The following is a 20,001-nucleotide window of genomic DNA, read 5'->3' as shown; positions in this document are numbered from 1 at the left end:
AATCAAAGTTTGCATACAATATCAAAGTAAAATTACTATTTAGGTTGGAGTAAAAACTTCTTTTATTGTAGCTATCAGTACCTAATATACACATATGTAGTCTAGGATAGGTTTATGTATTATTATAACAATAATACCACCACCACCACTAATATTACTAAGTAGTTTCTATGACCAGTAGACATCAATCTACTTGCTTCATGAGAATTATTTAATCCTGATGACAACTCCATGTGGTAGGTAAAAAAGAGTCACCCACATAATAGAATACAACAATTTCCCATTAAAAATATTTTAAGGCTATGCCTTGAAATATGTAGGCTTACTTATTATCTTCAGATCCTCCCATATTTCTAGCTTGTTTGAAGGCCTAAAGAAAAATATCAGAAAATATGAAAATAATAATCTAGATAATTTAATAGAAAACTTTGAACTTTGCAGTTCAATATTTAATTATATTTTATCACAAGATAACTGTAACAGTACAAACAAAGCCCATAAACTATACTAGAAAATGACTATAATTTCAGTAACTGATGGTAACACCCATTTTCATAAAAGTCAGAGACAGGACTTAGCGACTAGACGACCACCATCACCATTACCTGTGTGTGTCCTTCCAGTCTTTCTCCTCCTTCTGAGCATATGCGTATGTGTACTATAAAATCATACAGGAAAACAGGAGTAATATTTATCTTTCCCTTATTTACTATTTTACAAATAATGAAGTAGGTCTATAATCCTTCAATGGTAAGTATTTTTTTTTAAATATCATTACAAACACAGGCATTTAAATGTATATTTAATGTGTTTCTACCCACTGTAGTTGTTACCCTTATTGATTTTCAAACTGCCCGTCTTTGACCATTGTGGGGCTATCCAGGTTACTTCCTAAGTTCTTCTGAAATGAACCCTTTAGTCTTTGACAGCTTCCTTGCTTTTGGACACAAAAGGTGTCTGGGTTCATTTTGTTCAATTTTTGCTGCAAGCCTGAAATCATCCATTTCTCTGACAGTCCTGGTTCAGAAAACTCAGCTAGTACACTATATGTGTGTATTTATTTGTTGTACATATATTAAAGAGATAAAGTACATCATGAATTCATATTTATACTTCTAATTCAAAATTAGGATTACTTTTTTTTAACAATCTCATTAATCTTATATCTGTATTTCTTTCTGCCTGCACTAGAAATCAGTGAAACCAATATAATTACAATTTGCTTCATCCCTCACTCTGTGGACAACAGTCTCAGAATAGCAATACTGAAAAAAGAGTTTAAGGTTTTTGTTTTTTCAATTCTGTATGCTCTAAGAGTATATATCCCACTAAAAATACACAGTCAAATTTCTGTTTTAAAGTCACTTGGCATAGTTTCTGTTGGGCTTCCTGATGACTCAGTGGGTAAAGAATCTGCCTGCAATACAGGAGACACAGGAGACATGGGTTTGATCCCTGGATTGGAAAGATCCCCTGGTGAAGGAAATGGCAATCCACTCCAGTATTCTTGCCCGGAAAACCCCATGGACAGAGGAGCCTGGCAGGATCACAAGGAGCTGGACGTGACTAAGCACGCAGGCACAGCAGTTTCTGTTTTTGTGCTTACGGCACCAACTAGATGCACATTTAGGTTATTTCATTTAATTTACTATCACTTTAGACACTGCTTTCAAACACTAAACATAGTTATAAATGTGTAAAATATTTACTTATTTATAAATATTTGTATTTATACTCCCCGATGACTTTACAACATAGGATATTCAAAGAAGTCTGTTTCTGTTCACTTTTGTTTCCTTCTTCATAGGCAACTATTAAAAATATCCTTTAACTTTGAATTGTTTTTTTTTTATATAGCAAAAATATATATATATATATATATATATTCATACCTGCCCCCTTTAGACAAATGGTAGCATACTATATACATCTTTACTTTAACTTTTTAAAACTTGCAACAATATAGCCTGGACATCATTCCATAATAGTATTAGATAACAGCCATCTTTTTTTTTTTTTTAAACCACAGCATAGTACTCCAATGTACTATGCGGATGGAGTTCACTGCTGTTCAAATCACCTTCGTGGTAGAACCAGTTTTTTTGTTTGCATATTTCCAATCCGTCACAGATGAACACTTTTGTAAAATACAATAAAAATAACTTACAAGAAAAATGAAATAAAAAAATGACAAAAACACAATCCCATATTCTTTATTATTATTATCAGACATAAATTTACATTTCAATAAGAAGTTGAACTACCATTACCACTGTGGGATATTACTAGTTTCTTATCTTTCTTTGCCACTGGAGGGACTGCAGAGCTTCAGGTAACCTTTTACTAGATGGCACAAGTTTGACAGCTACATGGAGAAAATCCTACCAGGGGCCTACTGCAGCCTTAGCTACTGCTCAAGCCTTGTTGTGGAATACCATATTTTAGTCCCATATTAAACTGGGTATCAACCATAATTCAGGGATTAGGTATTTTAATGCAGTTAAATCACATCTCTTGAATGTTGCCTAAGATAAATCTCAAAGTGATTCTTACCGAAATTCTAAATGAAATAAGAAAATAGTAGTTCCAAAATTTTAATACAGGAAGTACTCAATAGCAGCTGGCTATGGAAAGGCATGAAAGAGATCTCTAGTCTTTCCCATTCTGTTGTTTTCCTCTATTTCTTTGCACTGATCGCTGAGGAAGGCTTTCTTATCTCTTCTTGCTATTCTTTGAAACTCTGCATTCAGATGCTTATATCTTTCCTTTGCTCCTTTGCTTTTCGCTTCTCTTCTTTTCACAGCTATTTGTAAGGCCTCCCCAGACAGCCATTTTGCTTTTTTGCATTTCTTTTCCATGGGGATGGTCTTGATCCCTGTCTCCTGTACAATGTCACGAACCTCATTCCATAGTTCATCAGGCACTCTATCTAACAGATCTAGAAGAAGATATCAAGAAGAGGTGGCAAGAATACACAGAAGAACTGTACAAAAAAGATCTTCACAACCAAGATAATCACGATGGTGTGATCACTCACCTAGAGCCAGACATCCTGGAATGTGAAGTCAAGTGGGCCTTAGAAAGCATCACTATGAACAAAGCTAGCGGAGGTGATGGAATTCCAGTTGAGCTATTTCAAATCCTGAAAGATGATGCTGTTCTGAAAGTACTGCACTCAATATACCAGCAAATTTGGAAAACTCAGCAGTGGCCACAGGACTGGAAGTGGTCAGTTTTCATTCCAACCCCAAAGAAACACAATCCCAAAGAATGCTCAAACTACCGCACAATTGCACTCATCTCACACGCTAGTAAAGTAATGCTCAAAATTCTCCAAGCCAGGCTTCAGCAATACGTGAACTGTGAACTTCCTGATGTTCAAGCTGGTTTTAGAAAAGGCAGAGGAACCAGAGATCAAATTGCCAACATCTGCTGGATCATGGAAAAAGCAAGAGAGTTCCAGAAAAACATCTATTTCTGCTTTATTGACTATGCCATAGCCTTTGACTGTGTGGATCACAAGAAACTGTGGAAAATTCTTCAGGAGATGGGAATACCAGACCATCTAACCTGCCTCTTGAGAAATCTGTATGCAGGTCAGGAAGCAACAGTTAGAACTGGACATGGAACAACAGACTGGTTCCAAATAGGAAAAGGAGTACGTCAAGGCTGTATATTGTCACCCTGCTTATTTAACTTATATACAGGGTACATCATGAGAAACGCTGGACTGGAAGAAGCACAAGCTGGAATCAAGATTGCCGGGAGAAATATCAATAACCTCAGATATGCAGATGACACCACCCTTATAGCAGAAAGTGAAGAGGAACTCAAAAGCCTCTTGATGAAAGTGAAAGTGGAGAGTGAAAAAGTTGGCTTAAAGCTCAATATTCAGAAAACAAAGATCATGGCATCCGGTCCCATCACTTCATGGGAAATAGATGGGGAAACAGTGGAAACAGTGTCAGACTTTATTTTTCTGGGCTCCAAAATCACTGCAGATGGTGACTGCAGCCATGAAATTAAAAGACGCTTACTCCTTGGAAGGAAAGTTATGTCCAACCTAGATAGCATATTCAAAAGCAGAGACATTACTTTGCCAACAAAGGTCTGGCTAGTCAAGGCTATGGTTTTTCCTGTGGTCATGTATGGATGTGAGAGTTGGACTGTGAAGAAGGCTGAGCGCCGAAGAATGGATGCTTTTGAAATGTGATGTTGGAGAAGACTCTTGAGAGTCCCTTGGACTGCAAGGAGATCCAACGAGTCCATTCTGAAGGAGATCAGCCCTGGGATTTCTTTGGAAGGAATGATGCTAAAGCTGAAACTCCAGTACTTTGGCCACCTCATGCGAAGAGTTGACTCATTGGAAAAGACTCTGATGCTGAGAGGGATTGAGGGCAGGAGGAGAAGGGGATGACAGAGGATGAGATGGCTGGATGGCATCACTGACTGGATGGACTCGAGTCTGGATGAACTCCAGGAGTTGGTGATGGACAGGGAGGCCTGGCGTGCTGTGATTCATGGGGTCACAAAGAGTTGGACACGACTGAGCGACTGAACTGACTGACTGACTGATGGAAAGGCAAATTAAGGTTATCTGTCTTGAAGCTGTACTTAGCTGGCATGATTTTGGTGGGACAGGACAGAATTATAGCCATACAGGACATTTCTTCATTTTGACATTCACTGCTAACAGACTTAAAAGTAGATTTAGGTGAAAGTGAAATTGGTAGTCGCTCAGTTGTGTCCGACTCTGTGCGACCGCATGGACTGGAGCCCAGCAGGCTTCTCCGTCCGTGGAATTCTCCAGGCGAGAACACTGGAGTGGGTTGCCATGCCCTTCTCCAGGGGATCTTCCTGACCCAAGGACTGAACTCAGGTCTCCCACATTCCATTTGAGCTACCCAGGAAGATTTAATTGAGATGAGACCTAATGTACAGTATGCTGAATACAGTTAATAATGCTTCTGTATACTTGGAATTTCCTGAGAATAGATCTTAGGTGTTGTTACCACACGTTAAAAAAATGGTAACTATGTGAAGTGATGGATATATTAATTAGCTTGATTGTGGTGATCATTTTTAATGTATGTGTTTACAAAAAATGAGAAAAAAATTCACTTTATCTTTTTAAAAGATTCTAATTCCAAACCTATGTAAAGGGTACTTTCTATGCCAAGATTCCTATCAAATGATTTGTCTAATGGAAATCAACTCCAAGTTAAATATGACCAGACTCTTTAATGTTACCAAAATATATTACCAAATTAAGAATTAAACTAATCCTAAGTGTTCTGCCTCTCTTGTGATGAAGGATGTTTAAGATTCTTTGCCACTGAAACTTCATTGCCCCCAACTGCATATAACAATTTCAAATCAAAAGAAAGGTAAGAAAAAATAACACGAAAATATTTAAAGAGGAAACAGGGAATGAGGAGAACTGTTGTCCATCTTATCCTTCCAAGAATTCTCCTCTCTGTGTAAAGAAAAGAGGGCTCATGCCTTTTCTTTAAAGCTGCCCAGGTTTTACCCATCAAAATTAATCCCTTTGCTCTCTAGCCTCTCACATTTTCTTCCCACATTTTGCTTTTACTTTTTAACACAGACTAACCATAATTCAATGTCTTGAATTATGACAATTTATTTCATCTAATTCCTCCTTTGGATGACAAGGTCTTAAAGGGACAGAGACCTTATCTTAATTATCTTGAATCCTATGTTTAATCACCAAGAAAGAATGCCACTGTGTTTGTTGCTACACTTATTGTGTTTGTTGCTACTGATATGCTGCTTTTAATAAAGTGTATTCACTTATTTCATTTGTCTTGTCTTCCCAACAAGACTAAAATTTAAGGCAATTAAAGCCTATTTTTGTATCTCTTCCTTATGTGCATACAGGTAATTAAGTATTTATTTTACTGGGAGCAATCTGCTTGTATGCTTCTTCTTTATATAGTTATATGAACTAATTTATAAATTAAACCCTACATCCATAAGTAGTAAAAGTGTGTCAATCTCTAAGAATCACGAAGTTAGGGGAAAAATTTGTATTGTTAGCATTATACTTTAATCAGATTTAAAAATCTGATCAATTGGTTGAAGGAGAGAACGTCCAGGTTCTACCTTTTCTAAAATAGTTATCTCTAGGAACTGTCAGCAAGATGTTGATAAGTAGAGTTGTAACTCTGTGTGGACTATGGACAGTCAATAATATGTACTTAGTTGCACTATTGCAAAATGGGTGTATTATCCAGGTACTCACACTTTTTTGGGGGGGATACATTTTCTTTTATTGTTACTTGACTTTTAAACTTTGTTTTAACCCTTTAAAAACTGCTTGTGACACAATTTGCCTTAAATCCATTCAAAGCTGTGTATGTTTTCCAATTAAAAAATTACAATTTACACTCTCCAAAAACACTACACAAATCTATTGTATACAATTCCATTTGTGTACCCGAGTACACAAACCCATTGTTATTTTGGAAGGTATGACTTGATTATAGAAAATGTTTTCAAAGGAACTTTCCAGCTTGCTGTGTCATCTTCCTGAACACTAAATTCCTATTTGCAAAGTGCAGACGATAGATACTATCTGCCTCACAAAGATATTGTGGAAATTAACTGGGAGGGCTTCCCTGGTGGCTCAGAGGTTAAAGCGTCTGCCTGCAATGCAGGAGACCTGGGTTCAATCCCTGGGTCGGGAAGATCCCCTGGAGAAGGAAATGGCAACCCACTCCAGTATTCTTGCCTGGAGAATCCCATGGATGGAGGAGCCTGGTGGGCTACAGTCCACGGGGTCGCAAAGAGTCGGACACGACTGAGCGACTTCACTTTCACCCAAATGTATCCAGCACCGGGCCTGGAACAGACAGACACTCCAGAAAGAGCACCTTCTATCCCCTGCCTACTGGAGGATGGTTACAAGGCAGGTGAATATTTTTCGCTAAGGGCCCAATTATTAAAATACATTCAAGTGAAACCTTTCCCCACTCCTCACCCCTACTCTCTTCTTGTCCATTAAAGGAAGAAGCATTTCCTTCTGGAAATCTTTTTAAATTAACAGAGCATCACACTAAATTACAGTATTTCAATACATACTACGGGCTTCCCAGGTGGCTCAGTGGTAATCTGCCTGCCAATGCAGGAGACGTAGGTTTGATCCCTGGATTGGGAAGATTCATGGAGAAGGAAATGGCAACCCACTCCAGTATTCTTGCCCAGGAAGTCCCATAGACAGGGGAGCCTGGTGGACTACAGTCATGTGGTTGCAAAAGAATCAGATACAACTTAGCAACTAAACAAAAACATATTATGCTCCATGTATAAGGGCCTCTATGTGAAAGGTAGACTGTCATGGTATGATAAATCATTATCATACATTCATGTTTTATTTGTACTTCATCTTATTAATCATATAAAATGTAAGTTCATATGCCTTATTTATTTAAAATGTACGTTCACATGCTTTATCTATTACGCCGTAAACACTTTAAGAGACACAGATTTAATATAACTAGCAGCTTCACAACATCTGGTTCAGCAACACATTCAATAAGTACTCAAAATTATATTTCTGAATAAACGTCAAAGTGACAGAACACCTCTTCACATGAAAACCAGAATACATACAAATACTGTCACCCTAAATACTTTGCACATCAAGGTAGAGCATAAACAAATGCACGAAATATGAATTCAATGATATTGTTAGTAAATATTTTTTTATAAGTGTGTCTATTTATCTTAAGCTTTAATTAGATAGAAAAATAAGGAAATTAAAGACTTTTGAAAAGTATTTCAGATACAGTCTATAAACTCTCAGCGTGCTGCAAAAAGAATTGCTATAACTTGAGTTTACCTGGTTTTCAGCAGAGCTGTAAGGCTCTCAGAGTTGAGTTGCTGCATCAAGGCCTCTCTCAGTGTTGGGAGCATGGACAGCACTGTAATACAAACAGAAAATTAGAAAGTTCATGAGTGACAGGACTGCCTTCACCGAGAAATGCACATTGTTTTGGGCTACATGACAGAGCTAGCAAATAATGAGTGTCAGAAGGGAAGGTGAAGGCTGGAGTTTTCAAATAAATTTTTAATAATAAAAACTAGTTACATACTAATAAATCACTTACCTGCTCACACAAAGCAAAATTATGCATATACCTATTATGATCACAATTACATATAGAAGAAAAAATGGGAAGAATTAATTCCCAAATCTTAACAGTGTTGGTCTTTAACCTATGGACTATGGATAATTCTTTATTTTTGCAGATCTTTTAAAAAAAAATGTTTATTTCTGATTTAATAAAATGATGTTTTATCTTTAGCTGTACCTTTTGCTTCACATTTCTAATTTTAGAAAACATTTAGTTATTAAAATTACTACACACAGTGGGCTTCCCTGGTGGCTCAGTTGGTAAAGAATCTGCCTGCAATGCAGGAGAGTGCTTGCAACGCAGGTGACCTGAGTTCGATCCCTGGGTCAGGAAGATCCCCTGCAGAAGGAAATGTCAACCCACTCCAGTATTCTTACCTGGAAAATCCCATGGACAGAGGAGACTGGTGGGCTACAGTCAGTCCATGGGGTCACAAGAGTCGGACATGACTTAGCGACTAAACCACCAACCACCACCACAAAGCGTAGGCATTTGCTATAACCTAGACAAAAGCGCATCAGGCTATTAATAGAAACTCAGAACTGCTGAGATGTAGTTTTGGTTTTGACAATGGCTACTGCCTGTAACTCTAAATACCAACATGTTGTAGAAGTGTAAACACATAAATTTAAAGTGAATGTCTAACACTAAAGAAGCAATGATAACAATATGAAAAAATATCAGAGATTACAAATGCTATATTCTAAAAGGGAAAACTTTAGTGTATGATTTTTACTTCTTGACTAGGCAGGACATTATAAAATCCATGTCAATTTTTTTTCTATAGGAAGTTCAGCTTCTGACCTACTCTAATCCTTTACTTCAGCGCTGCACTCTGTTGCTTCAGCATATTTCCTCAAGGCACGTGATTAAATCACCTAACCTACTGAGACCACTAGCGATAGCAGGAGCTCAGAGTCAATGTAAAATGTAGTTTCTTAGTGTCCATGGTATATATATCTAGCCTAAGCATGATATTTTATCCTACCAAGAAAAAGCACTCGGGAGAGATAAGAGCTCCTGACTTCCCACTTGAGCATATTCAACTAAAGACAAGGCTATTCTTCTCTTCCAGGCATCTGTACTAACACTGAACAAATATGTTTCTGTATTGAGTTGAATACAGCTTTCATGTCCTGTTTTAGCCATCCGGCCTCCATGATAAACACCCCTGGTGCAACCACAAATCACAGGACAACCCTTCACCTGCCTTGAATCTGTGCGACCCTGAGCAAATCATTTAACCCCGTGCCTCAGTTTCCTCATCTGTGAACTGAGGGTGACAGTGGGTCTACCTCACAGGACTGCTGGAAGGGTTAAGGATAAAAGGCATTTAGAACACTGCTTCTTTACACATGGAAGTGCTCAGTAACTGTTAGCGCTTTTTAATATTATACTTATTTGGCTTCTTCTGACACATTCCAGTTTGTATCTCCTTAACATGTGAGAGGCAGAAATGGACTTGTGCTCTGACTACCACAGAGCATGTTATATAACTACCTTTGAGCCGAACAGACTTTACTAGTGTAGTCTAAGAGTAAATTAATATTTCCAGAAGTCATATCCTACTCTGTTCATAATAAGCTTATGCTCACCTAGAATTCCCACTCTTTTCTCATACATCCTGCTTCTAAGCAAGTTTGGATAATCCTGACTCAGTACAATTGACTTTTAATGCAGAACAATTCTTTTATCCCAGTCTATCACTTAAATGGGACTAGACTATTCTGTATTCCAAAACTTCATTTGTAGTGTTAGTTACACATCCAAGCATTGTGTCATGTGTAAATTTCATGGTCATTCTTTACAAATCTTTAATAAAAATCATGAACATGATAAAGTCAGTGGGCAGGGTACAGAGGCATTCCACTAGATGCTATCTTTCAAACTAGGACCAGCTTCTCATGTTAAAAAACTAATTATATTTACCTAAAAGCACTAAATTTTTCTAGTATGTTCATTACCTCTTACTCAAAAGAATAGAAATTACTTATACGATTTGTAACCCCATTATCAATATACATCAGAAAGCTAATTTCGAAATTTTTTCAGTGAACCTATATTTTGGCTTTTAGCACCATATTTTAGTTTTAACTGCCTTATATTAGCTATTTATTCATCTAACGGGTGTGATGGTCATGGAAATGTGCTATCCACACATTTTCTGCTGGGAGGAGCCATAACTGACTGAGAGCTCTAGCTGCCATGTCTCTGGATGTAAACTGCTCCCAGACAGGGACAGTTACTTAGTGAGGATACAAAAGCAGGCCCACTTCTGAGGGACTCCTCTACCAGAACTCTTCGGCTTCAGGACTCCCGATTGGCCTGTCAAGATTTCTCAGAACTGTGCTGTTGTCAGAGTCTCTTCTTACCCAACCTTCCTTCCTTTGCCCGTTCTAGTCACAGCATCACACCCGCACCAGGAGCTGAAGGCTCTCCTTGGTAGCTTCTGTTCCCCGCCTCTTATTCTGCAGGGGTGTCCTCCCAGTCAGTCTCCTGTACATCTAACTGCATCTGAGCTGTGCTGCTCAGAGCACTTAAATTGACACAAGGGTCCATGTCAAGCTGAGATGTATTTTCAGACCCCAGAAGTTAGTTTTTTCCACTTTTTAAAAATTTGAGTAATAACTAGAAATGAACTATTCTTAAATTAGTCATTACCAGTGGAGAGAGGGAAGAGGAGGAGGGACATTATAACAGTGGGGGGGGGGAGGTTATTATGGGATTATATGAAATTATGTATGTGAAACTTCTGAAAATTATAAAGCACTACAGAATTTAAAGAATCTCTCATTCAAGAGATGAGATTTTTTTTTTTCCCTTAAAATAAAAGGAAAGGAAAAATGGAATGTTCTTATTCTCTAAAAATTCATGAAATTGCCCTTGGTAGTACCACTATGTTGAAAGCTAAATACTGATTCAAAGAAATACATAATTTTTAAAAAGTTGTTTGTTACTGAGCATTTATTACATATCAAGCAGTTTATATAAATTATCTCATCACTTCCTCATAAAATATTTATGAAGTAAGTTTTATGATGATCATTTTATAGAGAAAGAACTACATTTAGATTTGCCCAAAGACACATAGACATCACAAGCAAAACTAGGAATGGAACCAGAACTGCCTCCACCTTGAACCTGTGCTCTTACTTACTGTACCTTATCTGAGTTGCCATTTTATATAGCATTTATGATTAATTTTTTCTTTATAGACTGAAGTATTATTATTTCAAACATTAAAAGCCATACTATGGCCACAACTAAATGTGTCTCTTAACCTTCTTAATTCCAGTCTCTTTATCTGTCAAATGAGACTAAACTAAAAATAAAGTTCTTCCAACCTTGAAAAAAAAATTCTACTTTTAAAATTGAACAAAAAGAACCTACCTTTATAATTTCTTTCTAAATTAGTTGTTCTTGAAAGAAGGAAGGATTAGACTTGAAACAACAAACAAAGAAAAACAAGTTTGACATGGATTTGAAGACTAATTCTTCAAGGAGTTAAGAAAAATATATCACAACACCTTGCCTTCTTCAAATACGGGCAGCTGATTTTGTCACAGCATCCTTCCAGGAGGTTTCTAGCTCTGGAGATTAAATTATTACCACTGATTCACACTGGTTGAATGTATACTACTGTGCTAGATGGACAGTTCTGCAGATGCCTCTGTAAGTGTAGGAAACGGGAGTCTTGACTATGGCCTACATGGCCAGAGCGCAGCAGGGCACTCCCGCAACCTCACCTCCTACCACACTTCTTCCATTACTCATGCTACTCCAGCTACACAGCCTTTCTGCTGTTTCTCAAATATGGGAATAGCCAAGCTTGTTTCCACCTCAGGCATTCTCTCCATTGTCCCACTTAATTTCTCCTTAGAGGTAAAGAGGCCTGATTCTGTTGGTTGCCCTACCTTAAAGAGCATCCCCACCCCTCACACAGCTCATTCTCCTTATAAACAGTTAAAGCTATTTACCTGGTGTTTATCATCATTTTCTCCCACTAGCATATAAACGGGCTTCCCTGGTGGCTCAGACAGTAAAGCGTCTGCCTGCAATGCAGGGGACCCGGGTTCAGTCCCTGGCTTGGGAAGATCCCCTGGAGAAGGAAATGGCGACCCATTCCAGTACTCTTGCCTGGAAAAGTCCATGGACAGAGGAGCCTTGTAGGCTATAGTCCATGGGGTCGCAAAGAGTCGGACACGACTGAGCGACTTCACTTCACTTCAGCATATAAACTCTGAATGCCAGGTCTTTTTTTCTTCAATTGCTCACCTTATGCTTCCCCAGTACTGAGTATTTGCTGGATGAATAAAGAAAATGAATAAACTAGCATTTATGTTGCATTATTAATTTACATTGATTTTTCAAATCCACATTAAATGATGTATTTCAGTTAAATCAGGTAAACACTTGCTAGATTTGTCATTTTTGCCTTTTCCTCTAATTTTGCTCCTGGAGATATGTAAATTAATATAAATCATCAAGCAACTTTACACATGTATAAATATTTCTCTGTCTTACCTGTCATATTGCAAGTCCTCTGGTTGCTTTCAAAATGATACTGTCGTCGTGCCTGGGCAATGTATTCTGCAGCCTCCCTTTCTTGTATTTCTCTGATTTTCTTCTGTCCATATTTTCCCAGGATATATACTCCTAAAATTATTTTCAAAAACAAGTTAGTATACTAATCCAGTTTATTAGAGTATTAAAAATTCCAAATGGTATTTTTAACCCAAGTTTTCCAAATATAGGGCTTATATTAGTGAAAAGCTAAAAATCACAACTTTTAAAAACCTTAATTAAAGAATGATATAAAAATTGCAACCTAAAGAAAAAGAAAAGGAGATTGGCATTTTAAAAGTCAATGGCAGATGGGTACATAAAGATGAAGTCTGAAGAAACAGAAAGGAATTAAGTGTACAAAGTCAGGCGATGCCTTTAATAGTGAACTGGAGATATTCTAAGTGTCCAACAAAAGGGAATTGTTTAAATGCATTATGGCCTAGCTATACAATGGAATCTTACAGCTATTAAAAACCACATTGCTAAATAGTTCATGACTCAAGGAAATATCCATGTCATATTGTTAGACAATAAAATAAGATACTGAAAGTTTTGCTTTTTAATATAAGTAGATATATATGTAACAGTTGGATTTTAATTTCTAACAATGATCACTGCTGAAGAGTGGGGTAGTGGGTGACTTTTTTTCCTTCTGCTTGCTTCTCTATGGTTTCCACATTTTCTTCAATCAAAATGTAGTATTTTTAAAAATATAAGAAAAAATTTTAAAGGAAGACTAAAAGAAAGGTAGGTAGTCAGGCAGACATGGAGAACTAGAAACTTAGGCGAAAAAGGGAGGGGGAAGACTGTACAGAAATTCCTAACTTATAACAGTATAAAAATATAGGTGGGGTCGTGTGCCTGTAATTTACTTTAACACATTTTAGTATAGACAGTGTAACATAAATGGGCACATTTTGCTCATACCCTGTGGGCAATCAAATGTCCTGGCTGGTAAAGTGAACACTCTGGCATGGTTAGTTAGCATTTGGTCAAAAGCCACATTTCACGGTGTAAGTACTTAAACTAACTTTTACCAAGCACAATAAATATCAGAAATGGCTTTTTACAGATTAAATGTTTAAGATACTGGGTTAGCTAAAACATTTTAGTAATATTCATTTGAACAAGAATACACTAACCTAGCAAATCCTTCACCTTTTAGGAATAGATAGTTCAAAGGATTCTTAGACAAGAGAGTTAACCAAAAGGCCAACAAAATCCTACATTGAGAATATTGTTGCATTTGCTTCCAGTAAATCTTTTATGTGTGTTCTATTGCTGCATCAATAAAGGACACTGGGATTTCAATGAATTTACAGACCAAGTAATATACTGTTTTAATCTATGCTTGCTAACAGATGTTTTAACGTGTGCCAAATTTGTTTCATAATAACTTGGCAACAAGGTTGTAGGAAGTAACTAATCCTCACCTACCTCCAACTGTCTGTAGCCTTCAATACGACAAGAAGAATATAAGGATTGTATGTGAGCTCAGTAAATGGATTTGATGTTTGTCATCAGTGGGGAAGAGACAGTCCTCTAGGAACGTCAAAGTGAATACATATCCTGAACTATTTTCACCAATGTAAGCAATACAGATGAACTGATATGTTATATATCTTAAAAGTCATAGTTCAGTGAGAGTATGCGCTACAAATAATTAGAAACAAAGTGTGACTGCTTTTGTTTGTATGCAAATAAATGCATTTTACTCATCTGTAAAGAATAAATCAAAATTCACATACGGCTCCAGAGCTACCCTTCTCATAACCCAGCCTCAATAAACTGATGGCAGTGCCATAATACTAATGGAATGAAGAAACTGATTTATGTTTCACAAAGTAGCTGTTTGACAGGCAACTCTCACATAACAACTTCTCAGTGAATTGCTTTTATTTGACTGATGGCTAAAAATTTTGTGTAACATAATTATTATTCCTCAAACAACAGTAGTGTAAAATGAAATGCTGCAACGACACCCCTTGAATAGTTAAGAATTTTCTGGAGTAACAATAAATTTGATTGGTCTATGTGCTTTCCTGAGGAGAAGGTCCACTGCTTTTATTAAATTTTCAAGAGTGTCTGATAAAAGTACTTTAGGGACTACAGTTGACCTTTCAACATCTCCAGGGTTAGGAGTGCAGAACATTCCCTCCAGAAGTGGAAAATCTGCATGCAACTTTACAGTGGGCCCACTGCACAGTTCTGCACCCTTGGATTCAACCAGCTGAGGATCTGCAGTGCTGCAGTATTTACTGAAAAAATCTGCATATAAGTGGCCCGCTTGCGTGCATGCATGTTCCCTCACTTCAGCTGTGTTTGACACTTTGCAACCCCATGGACCATAGCCCACCAGGCTCCTCTGTCCATGGTATTTTTTGAGCAAGAATATCGGAGTGGGTTGCCATTTCCATCTCCAGGGGATCTTCCCGACCCAAGGACTGAACCGGTGTCTCCTGCGTTGCAGAAGGATTCTTTACCGCTGAGCCACCAGGGAAGCTCCCTATAAAAGGTCTAGCACAGTTCAAACCTGTATTGTTCAAGCTCAACTAACTGTACTGTCTATTTGGTAACTGTAGTATATGGTTACTAAAGCTAAAAGAATAAATTATTATGGATTGAAGAGTGTCCTACGCCAAATTAACAAGTTGAAGCCCCAGTATTTCAGAAAATGACATTATGTGGAGATAGGGTCTTTGTAGCCATAATCAAGTTAAAAGGTCATTAGATGGGCTTGATCCAGTATGACTGCTGTTCTTATAAAAAGGGGAACACTGGACACAGACATGTGTACAGGGAAGATGACATGAAGACACAGGAGGGGAGAGTTATCTACAAGCCAAGGAGAGGGGCCTGAAACAGATCCTTCTCTTATAGCCCTTAGATGGAATAAATTCTGACCTCCAGAGCTGTGAGACAATAAGTTTCTCTTGCTTAAGCCACTCAGTATGTGGTACTCTGTTATGGCAGCCCTAGCAAACTAGCACGCAGTGTTAGCGTAAAATTCTATAATCCATTCTTTCCCTTGAATTAGCATTGAAGTAAGTCTCTACACAAGGACTAATTTATCCAGCTTCTCATTCTCAAAATTCATAAATTCTGGGGTTTTGTTGGTCAGATTTGTCTCCCTAGGGAAATAAGAATGAAGGCAGAGAATTCATTGCCTAAAACATGGAGCTCAGGATCTATACACCTGACTTGCTGCTTGAATTCTGGTCTGAAAGAGATCAGACACCGATAGCCGAGGCATCAACGAGGTAGGAAACTTTGAAGCATGTCCCATCTTTCTGGATTTAAATTTCTTCATAAAAATGAAAGATTTGGATTATAGGAGCTTTAAAATTTCTTCTTTAGTTATAAATAATGAAAATTCATTAAATATCTCAAAAAATAAATGTAAAATGTTTTGAGGTTTCCTTTCAGAACACGGATGGCAAAGCAAAATGTCTTCTAGTCTTTCTATATCATGAAGTGAAGTGAAAGTCTCTCAGTTGTGTCTGACTCTTTGTGATCCCATGGACTGTAGAGAATTCTCCTGGTACACAATTGACGCTCAATACATATTTGTGCTGAACATCCCCTTTCCCATGTTCCCTTCTCCTCTGTAGCTGTGACTCCAGCTGATTCTTCAGTGGGGCTTGCTGAACACGACTCTCTCTCTATGCTCCCACAGACCCTCCTCTGCCATGGTACTCTGATACGATGATCGCACTACTTTTGTTTATTTCCATTTCTGCTTTCTGGACGCACCATGAGTTCCTCAAAGTCAAGAAATGAGTCTTATTTCTCTGCATCACCTGAGTTGAAAAAGTGAGGCTAGTCACTCTCATTCAAATGTTTGTTGAATGAATGGATGAATTAATGAAAAACTAAAGAAACCAAGACATTACAGGGATTAAGATATAAATTATAAATCAATGCTCTGAGATTTTTATAAATCAGCAAGTGAATACATATGAATTTGGTTGTTCTCTGCAACACTTTTGCTGGCATTAAAGAGAAAAAAGAGAAAGTGTTATTTGCTCAGGCGTGTCTGACTCTTTGGGTTCCCATGGACTGTAGCCCACCAAGCTCCTCTTTTCTACGGGATTTCCAGGCAAGAATACTGGGGTGGGTCGCCATTTCCTTCTCCAGGGCATCTTCCCAATCCAGGGATCAAATCTGTGTCTCCTGCACTGCAGATGGATTCTTTATTGTCTGAGTCACCTAGCACAGAGGTTTTCAAAGTGTGGCTTGGGCACTCCTGCAGGTGTACAATAACCTTCTAGGGCATCTGTGAGTAAAGATTATTTCGGTAATAACACAAATGCTCTTTGCCTTTTTCACTCTCATTCTTGTATGAGTGAGTGTACAGTGGAGTTTTCTAAAGACTACAGGACAGTGAGTATTGCAACTGACTAAATGTGCAAAAAGATATAAGCCAGACAGTAAAGAGATCGTAAAAATGTAAAACAATGCTACTTTTCTCACTTGTTTTCTGAAAATAGTATTTACATTAATATGTGATAGATTTACTATTGTCATTTTAAAATAATTACTATTTGAAAAATACTCTGGTTTTAATTTTTAATAGGGAAACAATTATTATTAGACATAAATTTTATAGAGCTCTTTAGAGTCCTTAATTTTTAAAAGTGTAAAGGAGACCTCAGGCCAAAAAGGTTGAGAACCACTGCTCTAGTCTTAAAACTGATCAAATCGTATGACTTTGTCTAAAGCAGTCATTCAAATTCCTAGTTATGAAGGCCCATAACTCAAAGTTTTTAACTGAGGTTTCCGCGCCCCGCCCCCCTGCCCCGCCCACCACTGGATGCACAAGCTTCTTGGGCAGGAATATTGATATCTTACCTAACTTGCAAGTCTATCAAAATATGCCACTTCCATGAAGCCTTTTCCTAATTTTTTTTTCCCAACTGCACATGCTATTTGCCAGTTTTATATGTATAGCATTTTTTCAGCTCTTACTGTTTTGCACACTTGTTGCTATGCTTTGAGTTTGTATCTCCTCTACATTCATCTGCAGAAATTCTAAGGCCCTATTCCATGGTGTTGGGAGGATGGAGTCTCTGGGAAGTGCTTAGGGCATGGGTGTGTAGCCCTCAAGAATGAGATTAATGTTCTTATTAAAGGGACTTCACTGAGATCCCTAGACCCTTCTGCCATGTGAGGATCTAACTCAGGAGCAGGCCCCCACCAAGCCAGGTTTGCCCCCTGATATTAGACTTGCAGGCTCCAGAACTGTCAGAAATAAATTTCTGTTATTATAAGCCACCCAGTCTGTGGTATTTTGTTATACCAGCTGGAACAAACTAAGTCATTTGTTTTCATTCCTCTCAGACCATAAGTTCATGAAGACAGAATGGTACAGTGTAGAAAGAGAAAGTGCTCTAGATCTAACACACTGGGGTTTGAGTTCTAGCTTCCTGGTTATGGACTCTGGGATCCTTGGCGAGTTTCTTAAATTCTTAGCAGTCTGGTTACCATGTTTTTGAATGCAGATAACAATAGCTATCTTGTCATCATCCCCACTCAACAGAAGAACTTAATATAGGGCCCACTGGGTACCCCCAAAATGGTAGCTATTACTATTAAAAATCTCTGTGAATCTTGTATTTCCAATCATATTACTTTCAACTCTATGGTGGTGGTTTAGTCAGTAAATCATGTCCAATTCTTGCAACCCCATGGACTGCAGTCCACCAGGCTCCTCAGTCCATGGGATTCTCCAGGCAAGAATACTGGAGTGGGTTGCCATTTCCTTCTCCAGGGGATCTGCCTAACCCAGGGATCAAACCCAGATCTCCTGAATTGCAGGCAGATCTTTACCGACTGAGCTACCAGGGAAGCCCTTCAACACTATTGGCAAGGGATACATGTTTCTTAAATTAGATTGATATGTACCACATTATAAGACCTATCCCTTGAAGAAGAAAGACTATGAGGCTCAAAGAAATGCCAGTCACACTCATCTACTCTTTTTTTCCTTTTAAACTGACATCCCTTTTTGCTATAAAATACTAGGATTACTTTCTTTTCCTGTTCCTCTGAACTTTCCCCCTGCCCCTCACCCTTGCCTTTCTCTTTCCTCTTAATCTGTACCTGTAAAGCTCTCGACAGATTTTTGGGAAAAAAAAAAAAAAAAAAAAAAAAAGAATGTATATCTCTTAAATGTACTTTTTTGCTACCCTTATGATTATTTCTAATACACCGTTAGGTCATTCCACAAATCTAAAGGAGTATGCTATTTTTTCTTAGGTTCTAAAGAGACACCATTTTCTTTCCTTCAGTCGTGGCAAAAATATTCTATTTATACTTCTTCCATCACATACAAATCGTTAGCTTCTACAAATAAAGTGGACTCAGTAGTTTCAGCACAGTTTAAATATACATTAGATATCAGTGGATAAAAACGCTGAAAAATATTTTTATCTGTAAAGAATTTTTCAAATGCCATAAAAATTTATACTTGATCATTATTGATTTGTGATAGACCTCAGAGTAAAGGAAAACACTCACCTTGCCTCATTAACAAGAAGCCTGTTTCAAATTTTCAAGAATCAACAGAGCTGAATTACTAAGAGTACTGTCAATTTCAAATTGTTTGGGAGCCATAAAATATAATCAATAGTAAGAGAAAAACAACCAAATTTTTTGTGAAACTGCTGCTTTTGCCTTTGACTACTTTTGTAACCAAAGTATGTAGTTAGTGACAATATTTCTCAAAAAAACCCAATGCTAAAAATTCCCTCTTCTCATTCCTGCATTTCTTTCTCCTGTATCACCCAAGACATTTTGTTCTTCCCTTCAGGTCTCCACTCATTAGGACATGATAACTTTATGAGGAAAAGGCTCTCAAGATTGTTATCTAATCTGTTTCTAAATCTCCTCTCAGCCTGGGTAACTTAATTATGTGAATTAGTTGGAGTTCATCCCAGTCTTGAAGATCCTGCTTGCCCAGCATCCTGCAAGTACTTTCTTACTTCCTAGTTTACTACACAGTTTGTATTCTAAAAGGGCAGGAACAGAGCTAAAATATCTGTGTTTCTAGCATACACCTTCTAGCACAGTCTTTCAGTACAACTGTGCTGTGTTCAAAAAATTCGAAATAACTTTAAACAAGACTCGAAGTGCAAGCTTTAGTTTACTCTCCTCCAATATTGTGAAACTTTTGCGAAGGATGAATGCCAAATCAAGTCCTGAGAGTGGCAAACAGAAGAATTTCATGGGAAAACAAGAGAAGAGAATAAGAAAAAAATGTGTAAGAGAACGGTGTCTT

General features: G+C 37.7%; 1 protein-coding gene across 1 annotated transcript in view; it reads right to left on the bottom strand.

Annotated features, from left to right (window-relative positions):
* Positions 1-20,001, bottom strand: part of PEX3 (peroxisomal biogenesis factor 3) — a 32,976-nt gene that overhangs the window by 12,255 nt on the left and 720 nt on the right. Inside the window, exons 2-4 of the mRNA XM_005889089.2 lie at positions 12,681-12,812; positions 7,862-7,943; positions 327-370 (exon numbers count right to left, since the gene is read on the bottom strand). Of these exons, the coding sequence (XP_005889151.1) occupies positions 327-370; positions 7,862-7,943; positions 12,681-12,812 (258 nt within the window). The remainder of the gene's footprint in view (positions 1-326; positions 371-7,861; positions 7,944-12,680; positions 12,813-20,001) is intronic.

Source organism: Bos mutus, chromosome 9 (genome assembly GCF_027580195.1).
Source record: "Bos mutus isolate GX-2022 chromosome 9, NWIPB_WYAK_1.1, whole genome shotgun sequence".
NCBI lineage: Eukaryota > Metazoa > Chordata > Mammalia > Artiodactyla > Bovidae > Bos > Bos mutus.
Note: the sequence above shows the minus strand (reverse complement) of the source record. Positions and strands in the feature narration are given on the sequence as shown.